Source organism: Salmo trutta, chromosome 13 (genome assembly GCF_901001165.1).
Source record: "Salmo trutta chromosome 13, fSalTru1.1, whole genome shotgun sequence".
Lineage (NCBI taxonomy): Eukaryota > Metazoa > Chordata > Actinopteri > Salmoniformes > Salmonidae > Salmo > Salmo trutta.
In genome coordinates, this window is record NC_042969.1 from 46,255,336 (window position 1) to 46,281,827 (window position 26,492).

Genomic DNA, 26,492 nt, shown 5'->3' on the forward strand with positions numbered 1-26,492 from the left:
CATGAAAATGAACCACGGGAAAGGCGTCCTCCATTCGCTATTTAAGTGCATAGATGACATGTATTTTTTTCCCATGCCCCTGTTCTGAGACAGGTGCATGATAATGGTTCATTCTAAATCAAAACTAATTTCACACATATATTATGTAGTTTATGTAAAGACAAAATTAAATTAAGAATAGTCTGATGTGTGACAATATTAGCCTATAACTTGTGAATGATGTATTATCAATGATGCCCAGCTTATGCACTACTTTTTAAAATCATAGTCACACACCTCATGTAGCTTAGCCCATAGGCCTGTGTGTTTTGATAAGGTTTGTATCACAACTAAAGTGGCCAAATAACTTAAGATTAAGCACATTAATCCACCTTATAACCGGTGGAGAGCCTAACTGGCATACAGTTTGGGGAAGCTCATTTTCACCATAAAAATGCATCTTTATAATAAAACATTACATTCATAATCACATTTGCCATCACTTTTAAGAACAGTGTTTTAACGCTAATTGATTGCATTTTGGAACATTCGCGCTTATAGCCTACTGCCGTGTGCGCATTACTGCTCTTATAATGTGAAGAAATAGCTTAATAGTTTATCAACATTTTAAGCAAAACATTCTGATCTGTTGCATCAGCCTCATTGCTTTTTTAATGCGAGTAGTTGTATTAATTTGGGATCTATCGCATCCAACAACTGTCCCAGAGTACGTTTGGAATATTTATTTATTGCGCAGAAGAACAAGTTGACCAATAGAATAGGTCAACTTTTGTACTAGTAGATTGACATAGGCTAGTGCTTTTGCTGTTCGTTAGGCCTACTCATCTTGTTGGCTTACATCTTCTGTATGCGTCTCGGAATTCGATAAGAGTGTCTGACTTCATTCACTTGTAGCCTACTTCTTTGCTGAAATACCTGTGAGAAGGACCCGATCACGTGGCGGGTATTGGCTAATAAGAATTGAGATATTGGAGAGAGCCATGTGAGTGAGATGTGCTTCGGAACACGGCAGCCGGAAGGGAATTATAATTATTATATTCAGCCCAAGGGCAAGATGTCCACTTTGGCCGCAAAAGGCATAGATTGTTTAGGGGTCATTACGGCCACACAAGGGGGATGCCGGCAGGATGTTCGAGGCTTGGTGCGAGTATTATCAAGTGCTGGACAAATTGTTTTTTTGTTTGTTTTTTTCACCTTTATTTAACCAGGTAGGCCAGTTGAGAACAAGTTCTCATTTACAACTGCAACCTAGCCAAGATAAAGCAAAGCAGTGCGACAAAAACAACAACACAGAGTTACACATAAACAAACGTACAGTCAATAACACAATAGAAAAATCTATGTACAGTGTGTGCCAATGTAGAAGAGTAGAGAGGCAAGGCAATAAATAGGCCATACAGGCGAAATAATTACAATTTAGCATTAACACTGGAGTGATAGATGTGCAGATGATGATGTGCAAGTGGAGATACTGGGGAGCAAAAGAGCAAGAGGATAAGTAACAATATGGGGATGAGGTAGTTGGGTGTGCTATTTACAGGTTGGCTGTGTACAGGTACAGTACGCTGGGGGGGGGGGGGGGAGTTGCTGCAGGGGATACTGAGATGTTGGCCGGGTTAGGGGTAGCCAGGTGGAAAGCATGGCCAGCCTTAGAAAAATGCTTATTGAAATTCTCGATTATCATGGATTTATCGGTGGTGACAGTGTTTCCTATCCTCAGTGCAATAGGCAGCTGGGAGGAGGTGCTCTTATTCTCCATGGACTTTACAGTGTCCCAAAACGTTTTGGAATTGGTGCTACAGGATCCAAATTTCCTAACTAATTTCCAAATTTCCTAACTGACTGAGTATTATATTGGTTCCTGACTTCCCTGAAAAGTTGCATATCGCGGGGGATATTCGATGCTAATGCAGAACGCCACAGGATGTTTTTGTGCTGGTAAAGGGCAGTCAAGTCTGGGTTGAACCAAGGGCTATATCTGTTCTTAGTTCTACATTTTTTGAATCGGCATGCTTATTTAAGATGGTGAGGAATGCACTTTTAAAGAGCAACCAGGCATCCTCTACTGACGGGATGAGGTCAGTATCCTTCCAGGATACCCAATCCAGGTCTATTAGAAAGGCTTGCTCGCTGAAGTGTTTTAGGGAGCGTTTGACAGTGATTTGATTTTGATTGTTAATGAGAGATTGATGAAGTGTGTGCAGCTTCAACAAGAAACAAATCAGAGCTCATGCCTTTCATGCAACTTTTTTCAAAACATCATTAGACTCCCACCATGCAGCTTTAGAATGTATTAAAAATCTAAACATACAGTGCATTTGGAAAGTATTCAGACCCCTTGACTTTTTCCACATTTTGTTATGTTACAGCCTTATTCTAAAATTGATTCAATAAAAAAAGTAATCATCAATCTACGCACAATACCACATAATGACAAAGCAAAAAAAACGTTTTTTAGAATTTCTCAAATGTATAACATTTTTAAAACAGAAATACATTATTTACATAAGTATTCAGACCCTTTGCTATGAGACTCGAAATTGAGCTCAGGTGCATCCTGTTTCCATTGATCATCCTTGAGATGTTTCTACAACTTGATTGGACTCCTGTCGTAAAGCAAAAACCAAGCCATGAGGTCAAAGGATTTGTCCGTAGAGCGCCGAGACAGGATTATGTCAAGGCACAGATCTGGGGAAGGGTAGCAAAAAAATTCTGCAGCACACAGTGGTCTCCATCATTCTTAAATGGAAGCAGTTTAGAACCTCCAAGACTCTTCCTTGAGCTGGCCGCCCGGCCAAACTGAGCAATCGAGGGAGAAGGACCTTGGTCAGGGAGGTGACCAAAAACCTGATGGTCACTCTGACAGAGCTCCAGAGTTCCTCTGTGGAGATGGGAAAATCTCTGTGTATTCAAAAATTCAAATTGCCATCGATAAAATGCAATGGTTTTCATTGTCCGTAGCTTATGCCTGCCCAACCATAACCCCACCGCCACCATTGGGCACAACGTTGACATCAGCAAACCGCTCACCCACACAACGCCATTTGCCATCTGCCTGGTACAGTTGAAACCGGGATTCATCCGCGAAGAGCACACTTCTCCAGCGTGCCAGTGGCCATCAAAGGTAAGCATTTGCCCACTGAAGTTGGTTAAGACACCAAACTGCAGTCAGATCAAGACCCTGGTGAGGATGATAAACACATAGATGTGCTTCCCTGAAACGGTTTCTGACAGTTTGTGCAGAATTTATCAGCTTTCCGGGTGGCTGGTCTCAGACGATCCCATAAGTGAAGAAGCCCGATGTGGAGGTCCTGGGCTGGCTTTGCGATTTTGAGGCCGGTTGGGCGTACTTCCAAATTCTCTAAAACAACATTGGAGGTGGCTTATGGTAGAGAATTGAACATTCAATTATCTGGCACCAGCTCTGGTGGACATTCCTGCAGTCAGCATGCCAATTGCACGCTCCCTCAAAACTTGAGACATCTGTGGCATTGTGTTGTGTGACAAAACTGCAAATGTTAGAGTAGCCATTTATTGTCCCCAGCACAAGGTGTGTAATGATCATGCCGTTTAGTTAGCTTCTTGATGTGCCACACCTGTCAGGTTGATGTATTATCTTGGCAAAGGAGAAATGCTCACTAACAGGGATGTAAACAAATATGTGCACAAAATGAGAGAAATAAGCTTTTTCTGCGTATGAAAAATGTCTGGGATCGTTTATTTCAGCTCATGAAACATTGGACCAACAATTTACATGTTGCTTTTATAATTTTGTTCAGTGTATAAAGGAGATCTTTCACCCCTACCCTTGTCCTCTGCGGTCTGAGAACACACAACCTTCTGGCCCGCAGCCCTACGCTAAAAAATTGCTACGTTGCCATGTAATGCTTGTAAGACAAAGAACAGTTTCTAAAACTGCATATCTAAGGCTCTGGTCTGTCCTAGGAGTTAGGGTAAACAGTAGGCATGTTCTCTGCTATCCACTATATGTTTTAATTATTATTGTTGGTGTAGGGCAGGGTCACTTGTTTGTTTTTTCAAGCGTTCAGGGAGGGTCAGGTAAAAAATTATTATTATTGAAGGGAAGGCCATCCATTTTTATTTCAAAGAGATCCAATTTCCTCCAGGTATCCCTCATTATAAATATTTGTATTACATTTTTTAGAACTCAGTCAGGGTCTCAACTTACTGTTGAGAGTTAGAATAGTAGAATAGACAAGGTGTAATTTTTCTCATGTTATGTCAGTCACTGACAGTCACTCAATGAATTGACCGAGAAATAATAATTTTTGAGTGGTAAGTTAGTCTAGCCAGGTATCTAGTAATCATGGCTGAATACCAACCGAGCACGCAGAGCAGGTGCCCAGGGGCCCCCATTGATTTTGTCAGTCACTCTCACTCAGATTTCCTTAACATTACATAAGTTTTGGCAAAATGTGTAGAATTGCAGGAAATTAACTTTAAAACTGCAAAGATGTATCTCCACCCTATGGCAAAATGTGTAGAATTGCAGAAAGCTTAATTTAAAGGACCTACATGTCATATTTTTGCATTGTAATTTCAGAAAATGTCAGAATCAGTTAACGCACAGAGCCACTCAAATTGACTGGAGACACAAAAATTGACTGGGCCTGAGACCCACACAAACCGATTGTGACACAATCCTGGTGAGACCTCTACCCAAGAGCAACAGAAGGCACCAATGCATCCTGGTTATTCTGGATTATGCTACCAAGTACCCGGAAGCCATTCCCCTGCGCGCCATGGCCACCAAGGGAATCGCACATGCGTTAGTCATGCTGTTCTCCCGAGTAGGCATCCCCGATGACATATTAACCGACCAGGGATCCCCGTTCATGTCGTGAATCATGAAGGATCTATGCAAACTAATGAAAATAACCCAGTTGCGCACCTCTGTCACAGACCGATAGGTTGGTGGAAAGATTCAATCGAACCCTGAAGCAGATGCTAAAGAAGGTGATGGAGGCAGATGGAAAGAATTGGGACCAGCTGTTACCCTACCTGATGTTCTCGATCCAAGAAGTGCTTCAACAGGATTCTCTCCCTTCGAATTCCTGTACGGGAGACGACCCAGAGGACTGCTGGACGTGGCTAAAGGAGCCTGGGAACAGCAACCGTCGCCCCATTGAACCATGGTGAAGCACGTGGAAGACATGAGAGACTGGACGGCAAACCTGTGGCCCCTGGTACGGGAATACATGCTGGAGGCCCAGGAGGCCCAAGTGCGGGTGTACAACAGTGGGGCACAATGAAGGGACTTCCAGCCAGGAGATAGTGTTGATGTTGGTCCCCACCTCAGAATGTAAGTTTCTGGCCCGATGGAACAGGTCATACAAAGTCCTTGAAGGTGGGTGAAGTTAACAATAGGTTCACACAGCTGGGACTAAATTTGCTGAATTTGCTAAAGAAATGGAATGCACTCTACTCTATTTCCCCGAAGAAGGCTACCACAGAGACCAAGCCAGCGGAGGTGCCACTTGGGGAGCAGCTGAGCCAAGCACAGAAGCAGGAGCTGAGGGAGTTGGTCGGCCAGAACCAGGATGTGTTCTCCAGTGAACCAGGACACACCGATCTGGTACAGCACAGCATCATCACCGAACCCGGGAAAAGGGTGAAGTTGAGACCCTACCGCAAACCAGAAGCAAGGAGAGAGGCTGTCAGGACCGAAGTAAAAACGATGTTGAAAGCTGATTATAATCGAAGAGTTGAATAGTGAGTGGTGCAGCCCCATAGTGTTGGTGCCGAAACCAGACGGCACCATTTGATTCTGTAATGATTTTAGAAAGGTAAATTAAATCTCAAAGTTCCACACCTACCCCATGCCCCGAATTGATGAATTAACCGAACGGCTAGGGACCGCCCGATTTATCAGCATGCTTGACCTGACGAAGGGTTATTGGCAGGTGCCCTTAGCTCCCGAGGCACGGAAGAAAACTGCTTTCGCCACCCCTGACCGGCTGCAAGAAGCTGCCCTTTGGGCTGTACAGGGCCCCGGCCACCTTCCAGAGGTTGATGGAACAGATTCTCCGTCCCCATCGTGAGTACGTGGCGAGCTACATCGATAATATTGTGATCCATGGGAGTGAGTGGGAGACACATCTAAACTAGGTGAGCGCGGTACTGCAGGCCTTACGAGAGGCAGGGCTAACAGCGAAGAAAGTGGAGGTGATTCGGGACTGGCCCCGCCCCCTCCCCAAAAAGCAGCTACGCATGTTTGTGGGGTTGACTAGTTACTACCGGAGATTTATTTCCCACTTTGCCTCCCTAGCCAGCCCCCTGACAGATCTAACCAGGAGCTGTCTGCCCGCCCAGGTGGCTTCTCCAAACCACTGGTGGTACAGACCGATGCATCCAAAACAGGGATGGGTGCCGTCCTATCACAGGTACAAGAAGGCGAGGAACACCCAGTCATGTACATTAGCTGGAAGTTGTTGCCGCAGGAACAAAGATTTTCGACTGGAGAAAGAATGTCTAGCGATCAAATGGGCGTTGGAGACACTGAAATATTACTTATTGGGACGGCACTTCGCCCTCATAACGGCCCATGCACCACTGGTTTGGATGGCACGGAATAAGGACAGTAGCACCCGGGTCACCTGGTGGTTCCAATCCTTACAGCCCTTTGCTTCTCTGTCATCCACAGATCAGGTGCAGGCCATGGAAATGGCACGGAGAGGTGAGTGGTGATTGAAGGGAGGATATCTTGCAGTCTGCTGGCTCCACCCCCTGAGCCTTATATGGACTTCCTGCCCCAACGAGGCGAGCCTGTGGATCATTAAAGCCAGGGAGTGCTTGGGGATAAAAGAGGAAGCGGCCTGCACAAAGGGGCAGAGAACGGAGAGGGAAGCGTGTATTATGGAGAGTGTGTGAAGAAAGAAATACCGTTGTGACCTGGACTGTCTGATTACCCCCACTGTGTACCAAACCGGTTTGGCTGAGGACCCGAGTTTTAGGGTTACCTCTGGAGAACGGATGGTGGACTGTGAAATGGTTGGTGAATTCCTCCCTTTCCCCCAGTGTGCAAAACTCCCTAATAAACTCCCCTTTTGCATTCTAGATGTGCTCCTTGTGCATGTTTGGTTATTGAACTTGGCGACGTGGAAACCCCACATCCTTGAACCTGCTACAATATATGTGTGTGTATAAATGTTTTTTATTTTTTTATATATATATGTGTGTGTATATTTAAAAATATATATGTATATTCTCCTGACTGCGACATTGCTCGTCCTAATATTTCTTAATTCCATTCTTTAATCTTTAGATTTGTGTGTATCGTTAGATATTTCTGCACTTTTGGAGCCAGGAACACAAGCATTTCGCTACACCCGCATTAACATCTGCTAAATATGTGTATGCTAAAAATGTATTTGATTCATACAAATAGCTCAGGCCCAGTCAATTTGACAACAAGAGATTTGCTGGCAATGTAAATACTACATGTAGCTCCTATAAAACTGAAACTTTTTCTCTACTCCTCATGGGCAAACTGTGTAGAATTGTAGGAAATTAACTTTCAAACTGAATTCTACAACTGGAATAACACATTTAAACTCAGCAAAAAGAGAAACGCCCTCTCACTGTCAACTGCGTTTATTTTCAGCGAACTTAGCATGTGTAAATATTTGTATGAACATAACAAGATTCAACAACTGAGACATAAACTGAACAAGTTCCACAGACATGTGACTAACAGAAATGGAATAATGTGTCCCTGAAAAAAAGGGGGGGGTCAAAATCAAAAGTAACAGTCAGTATCTGGTGTGGCCACCAGCTGCATTAAGTAATGCAGTGCATCTCCTCCTTGTGGACTGCACCAGATTTGCCAGTTCTTGCTGTGAGATGTTACCCCACTCTTCCACCAAGGCACCTGCAAGTTCCTGTACATTTCTGGGGGGAATGGCCCTAGCCCTCACCCTCCGATCCAACAGGTCCCAGACGTTCTCAATGGGATTGAGATCCGGGCTCTTCGCTGGCCATGGCAGAACATTGACATTCCTGTCTTGCAGGAAATCACGCACAGAACGAGCAGGCTGGTGGCATTGTCATGCTGGAGGGTCATGTCAGGATGAGCCTGCGGGAAGGGAGCCACATGAGGGAGGAGGATGTCTTCCCAGTAACGCACAGCGTTGATATTGCCTGCCTTACAACAGGCCTACAAGCCCTCAGTCCAGCCTCTCTCAGCCTATTGCGGATAGTCTGAGCACTGATGGAGGGATTGTGCATTCCTGGTGTAACTCGGGAAGTTGTTGTTGCCATCCTGTACCTATCCCGCAGGTGTGATGTTCGGATGTACCAATCCTGTGCAGGTGTTGTTACACGTGGTCTGCCACCGCGAGGACGATCAGCTGTCTGTCCTGTCTCCCTGTAGCGCTGTCTTAGGCGTCTCACAGTACGGACATTGCAATTTATTGCCCTGGCCACATCTGCAGTCCTCATGCCTCCTTGCAGCATGCCTAAGGCACGTTCACGCAGATGAGCAGGGACCCTGGGCATCTTTCTTTTGGTGTTTTTCAGAGTCAGTAGAAAGGCCTCTTTAGTGTCCTAAGTTTTCATAACTGTGACCTTAATTGCCTACCGTCTGTAAGCTATTAGTGTCTTAACGAACGTTCCACAGGTGCATGTTCATTAATTATTTATGGTTCACTGAACAAGCATGGGAAACAGTGTTTAAACCCTTTACAATGAAGATCTGTGAAGTTATTTGGATTTTTATGAATTATCTTTGAAAGACAGGGTCCTGAAAAAGGGACGTTTCTTTTTTTGCTGAGTTTACATAAGTATCAGTACTTTGTTGAAGCACTTTTGGCAGCGATTACAGCCTCTAGTCGTCTTGGGTATGACGCTACAAGCTTGGCACACCTGTATTTGGGGAGTTTCTCCCATTCTTCTCTGCAGATCCTCTCAAGCTCTGCCATGTTGGACGGGGAGCGTCGGTGCACAGCTATTTTCAGGTCTCACCAGATATGTTTGATCTGGTTCAAGTCCAGGCTCTGGCTGGGCCACTCAAGGACATTCAGAAACTTGTCCCGAAGCCACTCCTGCATTGTCTTGGCTGTGTGCTTAGGGTCATTGTCCTGTTGGAAAGTGAACCTTCATCCCAGTCCTGGTCCTGAGCGCTCTGGAGCACGTTTTCATCAAGGATCTCTGTACTTTTAGGGATGGTGCCAGGTTTCCTCCAGACGTGACGCTTGGCATTCAGGCCAAAGAGTTCGATTTTGTTTTCATCAGACCAGAGAATCTTGTTTCTCATGTTCTAAGTCATTTAGGTGCCTTTTGGCAAACTCCAAGCGGACTGTCATGTGCCTTTTACTGAGCAGAGGCTTCCGTCTGTCCACTCTACCATAAAGGCCTGATTGGTGGAGTGCTGCAGAGATGGTTGTTCTTCTGGATGGCTCTGTCAGAGTGACCATAGGGCTCTTGGTCACCTCCCTGACCAAGGCCCTTCTCCCTGATTGCTCAGTTTGGCTGGGCGTCCAGCTCTAGGAAGAGTCTTGGTGTTTCCAAACTTCTTCCATTTAAGAATGATGGAGGCCACTGTGTTTTTGGGGACCTTCAATGCAGTAGACATTTTTTGGTACCCTTCCCCAGATCAGTGCCTCAACGCAATCCTGTCTCTGAGCTCTACGGACAATTCCTTTCACCCCATGGCGTGGTTTTGACATGCACTGACAACTGTAGGACCTTTAATAGACAGATGTGTGCCTTTCCAAATCATGTCCAAACAATTGAATTCACCACAGGTGGACTCCAATGAAGTTGTAGAAACATCTCAAGGACGATCAATGGAAACAGGATGCACATAGAGCTCAATTTCAGGTCTCATATCAAAGGGTCTGAATACTTAAGGTATTTTTATTTTTAATACATTTGAAAATATGCGTGTAGATTGATAAATGTTTTATTCAACTGATTTTTAGAATAAGACTGTAACTTTAACAAAATGTGGAAAAGGGGAAGGGGTCTGAATACTTTCCGAATGCACTATATATCCCACAGTCAACCCTAAATCGTGGTCCACGTGCACAATTCTTTTTTTCAATTGCGCGTTGATGTCAATGGTTCTAGTTCTAGATCTCAAATTCTAGTTTTAGTTCTCAAATTAAGATTCAGCCCTTTAATGTCCTGTCAAATTATGGGCAATCTTGCGTCATACAGAAAAAGAAACGGTACTTTGTGTGTTTTGTTCTACAGGTCATTGTGGGAAGACGTTTGCCATCTTGGAGAGGTATATCAGCGATGCGGTGCCAAAGACGAGCTGGCTGCTGGTGGTGGATGATGACACACTCATCAGGTAAAGCTGTCAGTATACACACACACACACATGTGTACACACACACACACACACCCGCACACGCACGCTGCCACACACACACAAAGATACACACACAGACAGACACTAAGGCCGATGGTGTGTCTGAGTGATACTTCCTCCAAAATGTGTGTGTTCACTTATGCCAAAACCCCTGATGCCGTGAAAAACTGTCAAATTAAAAAAATGTAAGAACTCTTCAAGACTGCCTCTTGAGGGCACAGTCAGCAAACTGTGATTATTTTTTATTTAGTGCGGAAGTTACCAGATGTAGAGGGCAGCGGAGTCGTAATTTAATTGGGGGGTTTTGATGAGGAATATGTTGTACCAGTGTGTGTGTGTGTGTGTGTGTGTGTGTGTGTGTGTGTGTGTGTGTGTGTGTGTGCATTGTGTGATGAGAGAGAATATATATGTGTGTGTGCGCATGCGTGAATGGTGCATGCATGCACACGTGTTTGTTTGTACATGTATGTGTACCTGATCAGTGTGAGTGTATGCCCTCCCCAGCCTACCCAGACTGCACATGCTGTTGAGCTGTTACGACCCCTCTGAACCGGTGTGTCTAGGGGAGAGGTACGGCTACGGGCTGGGCCAGGGAGGCTACAGCTACATCACCGGAGGAGGGGGGTGAGTCACTTACAGCTTCTACATCCCAAATGGCACCCTATTCCCTACATAGTACAGTACTTTTGATGGCCCTGTTCAAAAATACTGTATAAATACTCTGCAGGGAATAGGGTGCCTTTTGGGACTCAGCTAACATCTCTGACACAGACATTTTGGATGCAGGAATTTATGTTAATTGAGACAGAACCCATCTTTTTAGAGCAGTGGTTCCCAACTACGATCCTCGAGGACCCCCAACTAGAGGTTTTCATAATTCCAACAGACCCGAAATTCCGAGACCTGACCGGGGACCCGAGCGGATCCAAGTCTTAAATTCTTACTTTTGTCTCGGATCTGGGTCAGGTCTGATGTAACTGTCACGTGTCTCTTGTATGTGCAACTAAAATAGATTTGCCGACTGGGCCTGATTGGAACTGTCCTCTGATAATGTAATGTCTGATGTGATGAGAACTGCGCAAGCTTGTCTGTGTCAGCTAACTGTAACTCAATAAAACGTATAGCTTATGTCCAACTGAAACTGGTCCCGGCCGCTCACCTCACATGCGACTGCTGGTGAGGAGAGAGAGAGCGTGAGTAAGAGGAGCCTTGGCCTATAGGCTACTCTTGATTGAGCAGATGGAGGCCTTTTTCAATTAGGTGAAATGAAAGTTAGAGTAGAAAGATTATAGTGAAAAGAAATTGACAAGGGGAATCGCAAAAAGAATCCTTCACTCATGCTGCCAAACATACCCTCGGAAAACTGACCATCCTACCGATCCTCGACTTCGGCGATGTCATTTATAAAATGGCCTCCAACACTCTACTCAACAAAATGGATGCAATCTATCACAGTGCCATCCGTTTTGTCACCAAAGCCCCATATACTACCCACCACTGCCACCTGTACGCCCTCGTTGGCTGGCCCTCGCTTCATACTCGTCGCCAAACCCACTGGCTCCAGGCCATCTACAAGTCTCTGCTAGGTAAAGCCCTGCCTTATCTCAGCTCACTGGTCACCATAGCAGCACCCACTTGTAGCACGTGCTCCAGCAGGTATATCTCACTGGTCACCCCCAAAGCCAATTCCTCCTTTGGCTGTCTTTCCTTCCAGTTCTCTGCTTCCAATGACTGGAACGAACTGCAAAAATCACTGAAGCCGGAGACTCTCCCAGAATCTCCCTCACTAGCTTTAAGCACCAGCTTTCAGAGCAGCTCACAGATCACTGCACCTGTACATAGCCCATCTGTAAACAGCCCATCCAACTACCCCATCCCCATACTGTATTTATTTATCTTGCTCCTTTGCACCCCAGTAACTCTACTTGCACGTTCATCAAATCAAATCAAATGTATTTTTATATAGCCCTTCGTACATCAGCTGAAATCTCAAAGTGCTGTACAGAAACCCAGCCTAAAACCCCCAACAGCAAGCAATGCATGTGAAAGAAGTACGGTGGCTAGGAAAAACTCCCTAGGAAAAACTCCCTAGAAAGGCCAAAAACCTAGGAAGAAACCTAGAGAGGAACCAGGCTATGAGGGGTGGCCAGTCCTCTTCTGACTGTGCCGGGTGGATATTATAACAGAACATGGTCAAGATGTTAAAATGTTCATAAATGACCAGCATGGTCAAATAATAATAATCATAGTAGTTGTCGAGGGTGCAACAAGCACGTCCGGTGAACAGGTCAGGGTTCCGTAGCCGCAGGCAGAACAGTTGAAACTGGAGCAGCAGCATGGCCAGGTGGACTGGGGACAGCAAGGAGTCATCATGCCAGGTAGTCCCGAGGCATGGTCCTAGGGCTCAGGTCCTCCGAGAGAAAGAAAGAAAGAGAGAATTAGAGAGAGCATATTTAAATTCACACAGGACACCGGATAAGACAAGAGAATACTCCAGATGTAACAGACTGACCCTAGCCCCCCGACACATAAACTACTGCAGCATAAATACTGGAGGGATCAGAAGACACTGTGGCCCCATCCGATGATACCCCCGGACAGGGCCAAACAGGCAGGATATAACCCCACCCACTTTGCCAAAGCACAGCCCCCACACCACTAGAGGGATGTCTACAACCACCAACTTACCGTCCGAAGACAAGGCCGAGTATAGCCCACAAAGATCTCCGCCATGGCACAACCCAAGGGGGGGGGGGCGCCAACCCAGACAGGAAGACCACGTCAGTGACTCAACCCACTCAAGTGACGCACCCCTCCCATGGACGGCATGGAAGAACACCAGTAAGTCAGTGACTCAGCCCCTGTAATAGGGTTAGAGGCAGAGAATCCCAGTGGAAAGAGGGGAACCGGCAAGGCAGAGACAGCAAGGGCGGTTCGTTGCTCCAGCCTTTCCGTTCACCTTCACACTCCTGGGCCAGACTATACTTAATCATAGGACCTACTGAAGAGATAAGTCTTCAGCAAAGGTTGAAACTGAGTCTGCGTCTCTCACATGGGTAGGCAGACCATTCCATAAAAATGGAGCTCTATAGGAGAAAGCCCTACCTCCAGCCGTTTGCTTAGAAATTCTAGGGACAATTAGGAGGCCTGCGTCTTGTGACCGTAGCGTACGTGTAGGTATGTACGGCAGGACCAAATCGGAAAGATAGGTAGGAGCAAGCCCATGTAATGCTTTGTAGGTTAGCAGTAAAACCTTGAAATCAGCCCTTGCCTTAACAGGAAGCCAGTGTAGGGAGGCTAGCACTGGAGTAATATGATCACATTTTTTGGTTCTAGTCAGGATTCTAGCAGCCGTATTTAGCACTAACTGAAGTTTGTTTAGTGCTTTATCCGGGTAGCCGGAAAGTAGAGCATTGCAGTAGTCCAGCCTAGAAGTAACAAAAGCATGGATTAATTTTTCTGCGTCATTTTTGGACAGAAAGTTTCTGATTTTTGCAATGTTACGTAGATGGAAAAAAGCTGTCCTTGAAACAGTCTTGATATGTTCTTCAAACGAGAGATCAGGGTCCAGAGTAACGCCGAGGTCCTTCACAGTTTTATTTGAGACGACTGTACAACCATCCAGATTAATTGTCAGATTCAACAGAAGATCTCTTTGTTTCTTGGGACCTAGAACAAGCATCTCTGTTTTGTCCGACTTTAAAAGTAGAAAGTTTGCAGCCATCCACTTCTTTATGTCTGAAACACAGGCTTCTAGCGAGGGCAATTTTGGGGCTTCACCATGTTTCATTGAAATGTACAGCTGTGTGTCGTCCGCATAGCAGTGAAATTTAACATTATGTTTTCGAATGACATCCCCAAGAGGTAAAATATATAGTGAAAACAATAGTGGTCCTAAAACGGAACCTTGAGGAACACCGAAATTTACAATTGATTTGTCAGAGGACAAACCATTCACAGAGACAAACTGATATCTTTCCGACAGATAAGATCTAAACCAGGCCAGAACTTGTCCATGTAGACCAATTTGGGTTTCCAATCTCTCCAAAAGAATGTGGTGATCGATGGTATCGAAAGCGGCACTAAGATCTAGGAGCACGAGGACAGATGCAGAGCCTCGGTCTGACATCATTAAAAGGTCATTTACCACCTTCACAAGTGCAGTCTCAGTGCTATGAGGAAGGCAGTGAGTTGCTGCGCAACAGCTTTTTCTAAAATTTTTGAGAGGAATGGAAGAATCGATATGGGCCGATAGTTTTTTATAATTTCTGGGTCAAGATTCGGCTTTTTCAAGAGAGGTTCATCTTCTGCACATCTACCATTCCAGTGTTTAATTGCTATATTGTAATTACTTCGCCACCATGGCCTATTTATTGCCTTTACTCCCTTATCTTACCTCATTTGCACTCACTGAATATTGACTGTATGTTTGTTTTCTTTTTTCTAATGTGTTATTGACTGTATGTTTGTTTATTCCATGTGTAACTCTGTGTTGTTGTATGTGTCGAACTGCTATGCTTTATCTTGGCCAGGTCGCAGTTGCAAATGAGAACTTGTTCTCAACTAGCCTACCTGGTTAAATAAAGGTGAAATAAAAAAAGGTGAGAAGAACATTGGCCTGACCAAATGGATTATGTGCAACTCGCTATTCAGGTTTGATGCAATTTTCTAACTTGTATTTATTTATTTTTGTATTTATTACAATTTATCATTTTTGTATATCCTTATTATTAGTCTATAGATTTCATATGACTGGGCAGGGACGCATAGGCCCACCCACTGGGGAGCCAGGCCCAGCCAATGAGAATTTGTTTTTCCCCACAAAAGAGCTTTATTACAGACAGAAATACTTCTCAGTTTCATCAGCTGTCGAGGTGGCTAGTTTCAGATGACCCACAGTTGAAGAAGCTGGATGTAGAGGTCCTGGGCTTGCCTTGTTACACGTGGTCTGCGGTTGTGAGCCTGGTTGGACATACTGCCAAATTCAAAAGAAATTCATTGGAGGCGGCTTATGGTAGAGAAATTAATATTCAATTCTCTAGCAACAGCTCTGGTGGACATTCCTGCAGTCAGCATGCCAACTACATGCAACCTCAAAACTTGAGACATCTGTGGCAATGTGTTGTGTGACAAAACTGCACATTTGAGTGGCCTTTTATTGTCCCCAGTACAAGGTGCACCTGTGTAATGATCATGCTGTTTGATCAACTTGTTGATATGGCACACCTGTCAGGTGGATGGATTATCTTGGCAAAAGAGAAATGCTCACTAACAGGGATGTAAACACATTTCTGCACAGTTGAGAGAAATAAGCTTTTTGTGCATATTGAACATTTTCTGGGATCTTTTATTTCAGCTCATGAAACATGGGACCAACGCTTTACATGTTGCGTTTATATTTTTGTCCAGTATAGTTTAAGCTAGGTTACAAGTAGGCCCGTTGTAAAATAAATATAATTAGCCTATAGAGCTTTCCAGCTTGTCCTAAAACCCAGAAATGAGTTAGCTCTGGTTCGTTCAACCATTCACATGGGGGAAATTAATAGAGTTTTGGGATAAATGCTGAAAATAAGGTCTGAGGTTAACACAGGCTTAGGAAATCTTATACAGGGCATTCGGGAAGTACTCAGACCTCTTGACAAATTTCATTACGTTACAGCCTTATTCTAAAATAGATTGCATTTAAAAAAATCCTCATCAATATATACCCAATACCCCATAACAAAGCAAAAACCATTTTTTTGATTTTAAGAAATTCCTTATTTTTGTAAGTATTCAGTCCCTTTGCTATTTCGAGCACAGGTGCATCCTGTTTCCATTGATCATCCTTAAGATGATTGGAGTCCACCAATTGATTGGAGTCCACCTGTGGTAAATTCAATTGATTGGACATGATTTGGAAATGCACACACGTCTATATAAGGTCCCACAGTTGACAGTACATGTCAGAGCAAAAACCAAGCCATGTTTAGTACCCTGGGGAAGAGGCCTAAACATTTCTGCATCATGGAAGGTCCCCAAGAACGCCGTGGCCTACATCATTCTTAAATGGAAAAAGTTTGGACTCTTCCTGGGGCGGCAGGTAGCCTAGTGGTTAGATCATTGGACCAGTAACCGAAAGGTTGCTAGATCGAATCCCCGACCTGAAAAGGTAAAAATCTGTCGTTCTGCCCCTGAATAAGGCAGTTAACCCACTGTTCCTAGGCCGTCATTGTAAATAAGAATGTGTTCTTAACTGACTTGCCTAGTTAAATAAAAAAATCATCCTAGAGGGAGGCAGAGCTCTGGAGTTCCTCTGTGGAGATGGGAGAACCTTCCAGAAGGACAATCATCCTGTGGCCCAGCCAGAGCCCGGACTTAAACCCAATCGAACATCTCTGGAGAGACCTGAAAATATTAATACTCCCCATCCATCCTTACAGAGCTTGAGAGGAATGGGAGAAACTCCCCAAATACAGGTGTGCCAAGCTTGTAGTGTCATACCCAAGAAGGCGCTTCAACAAAGTACTGAGTAAAGGGTCTGAATTCTTATGTAAATGTAATATTTCAGCTGTAGGTTTTTAACACATTTGCAAAAATGGAGCCTATCATGTGCTTTATGTGCTTTTTTAAATTATATAAATGCTTCAAAATGTACAAAAAGTGACGTTAGCTTATGAAGATGTCACTTTACCCCTATCTACATGTACAAATTACCTCATCTAACCTGTACCCCTGCACATTGACTCTGTACTGGTACCCCCGGTATATAGCCTCGTTATTGTTATTTTATTGTCTTACTTTTTATTACATTTTTTACTTTTGTTTGTTTAGTAAATATTTTATTAACTCTATTTCTTGAACTGCATTGTTGGTTAAGGGCTTGTAAGTAAGCATTTCAAGGTAAGGTCTACACATGTTGTATTCGGCACATGTGACATAACATTTGATATGATTTGAAGATTATCTCATAGAACAAAGATAAGATCTCCTAAGCCTTTATTTTCTGTATTTATCCAAAAACACTACAAAACCTCCATTAATTTTCTCATAGCCTGTGTCCAACGAACCATGGCAGAGTTAGTGCCTACAAAAAGACGCCATTACTATTGCTCTCTATTGCTGCCATTTGTTTGGTAGTACTACAGTAGGCACTCGCCTTTGTTGGTAATTGGCTGCAATATAGGTCTAGCCTGTTCACAAAAGTTTTGAAGGTTTAAACCTTCAAAACAAGTGTTTTGTTTCATTCTGTTGAGCCATTTTCTTTGGTGAAGTTAAGTTCCAACTGTAATGTAATAGAATCACCGGTAACTTACTATATCTACTCACACTCAAACCATGAAAAGGAAAAAACCAAGAGGGCGAGATGCAAAACGTAATTTAAACCTGTTCATATTTTCCCTATAAACAATGACTTGACTTAACTTTATTTCTTTTGATATTACCCTAATAGACTTTTAGGGCCTCCCGAGTGGCGCAGCGGTCTAAGGCACTGCATTGCAGTGTTAGAAGCGTCACTACAGACCCGGGTTCGATTCCGGGATGTATCACAACCAGCTGTGATCAGGAGTGCCATAGGGCTGTGCACAATTGGCCCAGCTTCGTCCGGGTTAGGGGATGGTTTGGCCGGGGGGGCTTTACTTGCCTCATCGTGCCCTAGCAACTGCTTGTGGTGGGCCGGGCGCCTGCAGGCTGACCTTGGTTGTCAGTTGAACGGTGTTTCCTCCAACACATTGGTGCGGCTGGCGGGCGGGTGTTAAGAAGCGCGGTTTGGCGGGTCATGTTTCAGAGGATGCATGACTCAACCTTCGCCTCCCGAGCCCGTTGGGAAGTTCCAGCGATGAGACAAGATTTAAATTGGGGAGAAAAAAGGGATACAAATTTTAAGTAAATAAAAAAGAATAAACTTTTGTGACGGATGTGTGTGGTATTGCTATTATTAGGCTATAGCCCTACTGCAAGCCTATGATATGAAGGCAGTGCGCCCCGGCGCTCCAACTGACTCAGACAGTTGAACTTGAGGTGAGGAAGACCCTTTAAGGTCTACCAGAGTTACTCCTATAATCTAACAATATAATGCTGATCTTCATACAAAAATATTCTGTTAGAAAATGGACAAAATAGCCTCCTTCTATATGCCAATATCGGTATAGCAGTAGTAGCCTATTTGACAAGGATAAAGACATGCATGTTGGAAACATGGCCCTGGCATATCTCTATCTTTCTCTCAGCCTCTAGGGCTAAGCTTCTCTTCCTTCATATTTTAACATTTTTATATCATACAGTATACCTATAGGTCTATATGCTTGCAATGCTTTGATGCATTTCCGCTCAAATCTCTGACAACTGAAATGTGAGGTGGACAATTATTGTTTTAGGAAAGTAAAAAACAAAACAATAGGCTATGAAGTGTTTAACATGCTACACATCGAAACACAATAGGCAGTTTTTACACTCACATAACTGTCGATCATTTGGCCAATATTGCTTGTTTATTGATGGCGCTGGCATTCTGAGGTTTCTTTTGATTTCTACTCTCGGATTTGAACAGGTCTCTGTTTTTCCACAGGCCTTTTTGGAATGGGTCTGACTGTCCTCTGGTCCATTTCGGAACGGGTCTTCATTTTATTTTTTATTTATTTATGCATATCTTGTCGGGTGGGAAAGCCACGGATCCATTTCTGAACGGGTCCAACTTTTTGGACCCATGAAGACCTCTACCCCAAACAGTACACATTTTTATTGTATCCCCAGACAAGCACACCTGATTCAACTTGTCAACGAATCATCAGGCCCTCAATGAGTTTGTCCGGGGCTACAACAAAAATGTGTGCTTTTGGTGGTACTTGAGGACCGGAGTTGGGAACCACTGTTTTAGAGGAAGTGTAGTAGTGGTGGGGGTGGTGTTGAACTGTGTATAAACTACAGGAGGAACTATATTTAGAACAAATCCATTAGCAATCTCCCAAACACCCATGTTTGCAGTTCTCTACAGATACTTATCTTCAATTATTAGTATTTTTTCTGAATGGCCTGTGCCTTGTTTCTCTGTAATGAGCTTCTGGTGTAATTTTGCATTCTCACTTCAAATCATTACTATGGATTATTAGATCAAAATATAACAATATAATAGAATATAAGACAGACATAAATGTGGTCAAATTGGTCAATTGCAACCAAGATTGGCCACTAGATCATTGCCAGTTGATCTCTCGTTAAACCATCAATACGTGCTAAAATCACCCTACAGCTGATATCAGTTGCAACCATCATCCGCCACCAATTTACCACTCCATAAAGGCGCCCGCATACTAGGTTTGCTGTTTGCCCCTCAAGACATCGCAGCCAGTACACTTCCTCAAAATAGTCTGAATTAATTTAAGATTTAAAAAAAATCTGCAATTATTTTTGCCGATGTCATAGTTGCGCAATTTTACATCTAACTATGTTTGGGGCAGTATTTCTCAAGTGAAATTTGCATGAAAACAAGTCGTCTCTCGCTGAATGACAAACACTTAATTGAAGAATCCTTACTGTTGACCGATCACAGACGAAGGGGCGTAGACTTCGGTTACCAAAGTTCAGCTTGCCTCAAGAAAAATAATTGTGTCCACGAACAACCCAAAAAAACCTTGCAATTTTAAGGGTGATTTATCGATATGACAATCATTCTACAACTGAAATAAAGTATTTAATTTCCTTGTTTACCACGGTAAATCTACTATGGCAATTTAGCCTACACTTTGCAATTTATGTAAACCGTTAATGATTTTACTTGTCTGAATCGAAAATGCCCATTTCTTATCAAGAGGGGAAAAGGAAATATTCCTGAACTGTTGGCTACACATTTGAAACAAAATCGTGATTGTGTTGTATTTTGAATCAAATGATATTGTATTCTTATATTGTGCGGATAGTGGAGATTATTTATTTTAAGCTATTTGTAGAACGTGATTAAACTCAATAGTGAACCTTTATAATTTCATACAGGGCTACTGTACAAAATAGTAATTACTGTAGTCTACTTTATTGAAGAAACAATGTCTGAATTGGAAGGAAATGTGGTAGGATGAGTAATTTGTTATTATTTGAAAGTCCTTATCCAAAGAAACAGATGCCAAGTGTTTCATTTTATGATATTTAAATTGTCTATCACACACATTGCTGCAATCAATATCACTTCCATTTACAATGTGGTCTGCTAATTAATTAACAATTGGTTTTTCAATAACTTTATTTTCGGAAAGTTATAATCGTCATAATGACATTTCCAGTCTGATCATTTTATTTCAGTTGTAATATGTCACATTCTTCCGTTCATCTTTTTCTTATTGCGATGTCCTTGTTCCTAATAGGATGTTTTTTCATTGGGGCGGGAATAGTGAAGGCAGACTGACCATTTCCCAAGTAATTTTCACTGTCTAGTATCAAGCTGGTTTGACACCATAACAGCGTCAGATCAGCAGGTCTAGTAGTTTATTGCAGAGTTTTTTTGTTGTTGCAACCAGAGTTGTTTTAGCTCGGATCTCCTTGTAATCTCCTGTTTAGTAGCGTGTTAAGAAATCCAGTGGCAACCTGCAGGTAACCCGCAGGTTCCTCATCTTCGTTGCAATCAGGCCATTCATTGTTATTTGGGGGATGTGTGTGTACAGTACATGTGAAATTAACCAGACTACTCTGCTAAGGGTTGCTCTTTACTGGACATTTTGAACACAAACTTTTAAAGTCCTAATCCAGTCTCTTTTTCATCTCATTTATCACCTGATTTACTCAGTAGGTGGTCCAGGTGTCCTCTGACTTGACAACAATGGGGGTGGGGGGCTCTCTTTTGTTCTCTATTGCTCCTCTATTGTTCCTCATGCAAGGGGGGAGGCCGATGACATCAGTTGGCACCATCAGATCAATTTCTTTAATGGCCTACTCCATGAATTGATCACGTGTCTAAAAAAACACTATTTTGCTGAAAACATATGTTTACCCTTAACTGTGTGTACATTACTGTATTCATGCATGGGATAATGTTTTTTAACAGGTTCAATCCACCTTGTTTTCTCTGAAAAGTGTTGGTCAGAGTAGAAATGTTGATGTGTGCGTTAATAATAATAATAATAATAATAATGTAGTGGATTGTCCACTTAGGTGCTCAACCATTTTCTGTGCCAGAACGCTCACCACACATAAGCTAATGTGTGTTGGGGTGTTTGTGTGTTGTGTCCTGTCAGGATGGTGTTCAGTAGGGCCGCGGTGGTGAGGCTCCTGGCCAGTGACTGCAAGTGTTACAGTAATGACGCCCCTGATGACATGGTGCTGGGGATGTGTCTCAACGCTCTGGGGCTCCCTGTCACACATAGCTCCCTCTTCCACCAGGTAATACACTGGCCTTACCCATTACCCTTATGCCAGGAACCCACAGTTTGGAATTTTATTGACACGATTCATGTTTCACATACTATTTTCATGATCGTTATTGTCGTACACGAAAAATGGGAGCTCCAGTCGCTCAGTGTGGCAAGGTCAACAATAGCTGATTTACTGCACTCGTGATCTCCCGACAACACCAAATTGTCCCAAACAAAAGTCTAGCATGTCAGAATGTTCTGTCGTAGCTCTGTGCTTTTCGTACTGTGTGAACACTGCTTCGAAGAAGATTCCACACCAATAGGAACGCTGCATACTAGCATGCACTGTAGGAAATATGAAGCAATTGGTTCATCTTTATACACAGCATGTTATCTAACATTTTCTATACCCAAATGACAAGTATTATGAAGTGAAAATATCCAAATCAAATTTTGTTAACTACATTGAAGGCATGCTAGACCACAGATTATGGCATATGACAAATATGCACTTTCTATTTTTTCTGACAAATTCAAATCAAAGCAGATTGAACTTAATTTATACAAGTGGTAAAGTGAGAACACCCTTCAGATAGCAAATCCTTAAGATGTATTAGCTGTTATGTCGTACATCCACTGCACGGCATAACGTTTGGATGATCAAAAACGCACTGTGGGAGAGAGCCATTACCTTTGTGGCAGACCAGGGGGTTTGGTCAAGACGTTTACATAGATCAGACACGGACAGAGTATGATTAGCTCGGTTTCAAGGGTGTTTATTAAATAATAAATCAAAAAGAAAAGAAAGAGGTATCTCTCCAGGATACCTTCTCCTGGGCTCCGGGTCTTCCTGTATCCTGTCAGGCACACAAACTCAACTCCCTCGTCTTAGCTCGGGTAACCGTATCCAACCACCTGGAAGTCACCTCACTTCCCCTAGTCCTCCTTGTGTGCTGCTCTTCTGGCAGCTTTATGGGCCTCGCACAGCTGGTGAGCAATCCGCCCTCGATTACTCACCAGCTCCCAATCAGCCCCAATTAGTCCTGTCCTGGCACGTCCAGCAGATGGAGCCACCACCTCGTGATGTATACTCCATCTGTTACCAGGCCTCAACGAGTCTCCCCCTGGTGGCTGACCTGCTGTACGCCACACCTTATACCTTTTTTATCCATTACCCTTACCTCATACTAACTACCCTAACCCATTACCTTAATCTAATAAGTTACTTAAGACCTAATACTGTTTACCCATTATTCTAACCTAATAATACCAACATTTCACAGTACGTCAATTTCACAATTCAACAATGGTTGTTGTAGCAAGGCCTTGGTAACGAAGATACTAGTCTTTGATATTCTCTCTGATTGTACCAGTGTATTTAATAGCCCTGTTTATGAGTAGCAATTACAACAGTCTGGAGTGCGGTGTCCGGTGGCTTCACTACATTCCTACAGAAAATATTGTACTTTTTACTCAATACATTTTCCCTGACAACCCAAAGTACCCATTACATTTTGAGTGCTTAGCAGAACAGGAAAATTGTGAAATTCACGCACTTATCAAGAGAACACATGGTGAAATGATTTATACTTTTACTTTTGATACTTAAGTATATTTAAAGCAAAATACTTTTAGACTTCTCCTCAAGTAGTATTTTACTGGGTGACTTTCACTTTTACTTGAGTAACTTTCTATTAAGGTATCTACACTGCTCAAAACAACAATGTAACTCCAAGTCAATCACACTTCTGTGAAATCAAACTGTCCACTTAGGAAGCAACACTGATTGACAATGAATTTCACATGCTGTTGTGCAAATGGAATAGACAACAGGTGGAAATTATAGGCAATTAGCAAGACACTCCCAATAAAGGAGTGGTTCTGCAGTTGGTGACCACAGACCACTTCACAGTTCCTATGCTTCCTGGCTGATGTTTTGGTCACTTTTGAATGCTGGCGGTGCTTTCACTCTAGTGGTAGCATGAGACGGAGTCTACAACCCACACAAGTGGCTCAGGTAGTGCAGCTCATCCAGGATGGCACATCAATGTGAGCTGTGGCAAGAAGGTTTGCTGTGTCTGTCAGCGTAGTGTCCAGAGCATGGAGGCGCTACCAGGAGACAGGCCAGTACATCAGGAGACGTGGAGGAGGCCGTAGGAGGGCAACAACCCAGCAGCAGGACCGCTACCTCCGCCTTTGTGCAAGGAGGAGCAGGAGGAGCACTGCAAGAGCCCTGCAAAATGACCTCCAGCAGGCCACAAATGTGCATGTGTCTGCTCAAACGGTCAGAAACAGACTCCATGAGGGTGGTATGAGGGCCCGACGTCCACAGGTGGGGGTTGTGCTTACAGCCCAACACCGTGCAGGACGTTTGGCATTTGCCAGAGAACACCAAGATTGGCAAATTCGCCACTGGCGCCCTGTGCTCTTCACAGATGAAAGCAGGTTCACACTGAGCACATGTGACAGAGTCTGGAGACGCCGTGGAGAACGTTCTGCTGCCTGCAACATCCTCCAGCATGACCGGTTTGGCGGTGGGTCAGTCATGGTGTGGGGTGGCATTTCTTTGGGGGGCCGCACAGCCCTCCATGTGCTCGCCAGAGGTAGCCTGACTGCCATTAGGTACCGAGATGAGATCCTCAGACCCCTTGTGAGACCATATGCTGGTGCGGTTGGCCCTGGGTTCCTCCTAATGCAAGACAATGCTAGACCTCATGTGGCTGGAGTGTGTCAGCAGTTCCTGCAAGAGGAATGCATTGATGCTATGGACTGGCCCGCCCGTTCCCCAGACCTGAATCCAATTGAGCACATCTGGGACATCATGTCTCGCTCCATCCACCAACGCCACGTTGCACCACAGACTGTCCAGGAGTTGGTGGATGCTTTAGTAAAGGTCTGGGAGGAGATCCCTCAGGAGACCATCCACCACCTCATCAGGAGCATGCCCAGGCATTGTAGGGAGGTCATACAGGTACGTGGAGGCCACACACACTAGTGAGCCTCATTTTGACTTGTTTTAAGGACATTACATCAAAGTTGGATCTGCCTGTAGTGTGGTTTTCCACTTTAATTTTGAGTGTGACTCCAAATCCAAACCTCCATGTGTTGATAAATTGGATTTCCATTGATTATTTTTGTGTGATTTTGTTGTCAGCACATTCAACTATGTAAAGAAAAAAGTATTTAATAAGATTATTTCATTCATTCAGATCTAGGATGTGTTATTTTAGTGTTCCCTTTATTTTTTTGAGCAGTGTATATTTTACTCAAGTATGACAATTGGATACTTTATACACCACTGGTAAGCAGTCTGTGGACAAGATAAGAGAGCAATCCATTCTTTGGTTTTGTCTCCAAATGCAAACTTTTTTGCATTTGTGACACCAATGCAAGTCAATATCCTCGATATTAGCTTTTAAATAATTGTTCTGTCCCTCCAGGCACGACCTGAAGACTACTCCAGAGACTTCCTAGCCCACCAGGTGCCCATCTCTTTCCACAAACACTGGAACATCGACCCCGTCGCCGTCTTCAACAGGTGGCTAAAGGATGAGTCGATGTCAACAAGCCCACACGGACTAAACAAGAGCACCAAGGAAGAGTTATAGTCACTCAGACACTATCAGTCTTGGTGTGTGTGTGTGTGTGTGTGTGTGTGTGTGTGTGTGTGTGTGTGTGTGTGTGTGTGGAGTCATGGACAAACATATTGTCAGCATGTTTCCTCCATCAGTGTAAATGTTTTCTATATTGTGAATCTTGCGGAGATATAATTTGGAAGGTTCATGCAAGCCTGTCCCTGACTGTGTGTATGGGAACTTATTCATGACAGTGGCCAGGATTCAATCCAAGGCGCGTTAGAGCAGCGCAACATAATGGACTTTCGAAGGTAAATGATGCTTGAGTCGACATGCTAGCATTTACCATGAATGCGATCTCGGCGAATGCCGGGGAAAACGCCTTTAGAAGACATATTGTCGGCTGTCTAACGCGCACCTCTACAACTTGTATTGAATCCCGGCCACAGTTTAAATTGATTTGCATGTTGAGGTTGTCAGTGTGTGTTCGGATCTTGTCTGTGTATATTTATATGATATAATCTATTCCTTGCCAAGTTGAACAATGAAACAGTTTAAAAAATATATATTATTATTATTATATTTTTTATTATTTTACCCCTTTTTCTCCCCAATTTCATGGTATCCAATTGGTAGTAGTTACTGTCTTGTCTCATCACTGCAACTCCCGTACGGACTCGGGAGAGGCGAAGGTCGAGAGTCATGCGTCCTCCGAAACACAACCCACCCTGCTTCTTGACACAACGCACATCCAACCCGGAAGCCAGCCGCACCAATGTGTCGGAGGAAACACCGTACACCTAGCGACCTGGTCAGCGTGCACTGTGCCCGGCCCGCCACAGGAGTCGCTAGTGCGCAATGAGACAAGGATATCCCTGCCGGCCAAACCCTGACCACGCTGGGCCAATTACGACCGCTGGGTCGCGGCCGGGAGGCCTCCGTTTTATTTTCTTAAGGACATATCTCAACATTATTACTACACGCTGTACAATGTGTACTATTTTGATATCAAAGTGTTATTAGTTAAAAATATATGTTTGCGCTGTCTTATTGGAGTTTTATTTCTGGCATTTGGTTTCAGGATTAATTAATGACTATGAATTGTGAATGTAAATAATGTGGGCTATGAAAACGTGTGTGTGTTTTCATTGCCCCTATTATCACACACACCAAATACTGTTGAATGGAATTTTAAATAGAAGCTATGAGAAATGACTCAAGATGTTTGGTTTATTATTACTTTGATATGATAACTGTGAAAGC

The 26,492-nt window shown here is 43.6% G+C and overlaps 1 protein-coding gene across 1 annotated transcript in view; it reads left to right on the forward strand.

Moving 5' to 3' along the window:
• Nucleotides 1-25,793, forward strand: part of b3glcta (beta 3-glucosyltransferase a) — a 138,883-nt gene extending 113,090 nt beyond the window's left edge. Inside the window, exons 12-15 of the mRNA XM_029772239.1 lie at nt 10,216-10,315; nt 10,841-10,960; nt 21,538-21,682; nt 25,095-25,793. Of these exons, the coding sequence (XP_029628099.1) occupies nt 10,216-10,315; nt 10,841-10,960; nt 21,538-21,682; nt 25,095-25,262 (533 nt within the window). The 3' untranslated portion in view covers nt 25,263-25,793. The remainder of the gene's footprint in view (nt 1-10,215; nt 10,316-10,840; nt 10,961-21,537; nt 21,683-25,094) is intronic.
• Nucleotides 25,794-26,492: the final 699 nt, after the last annotated feature.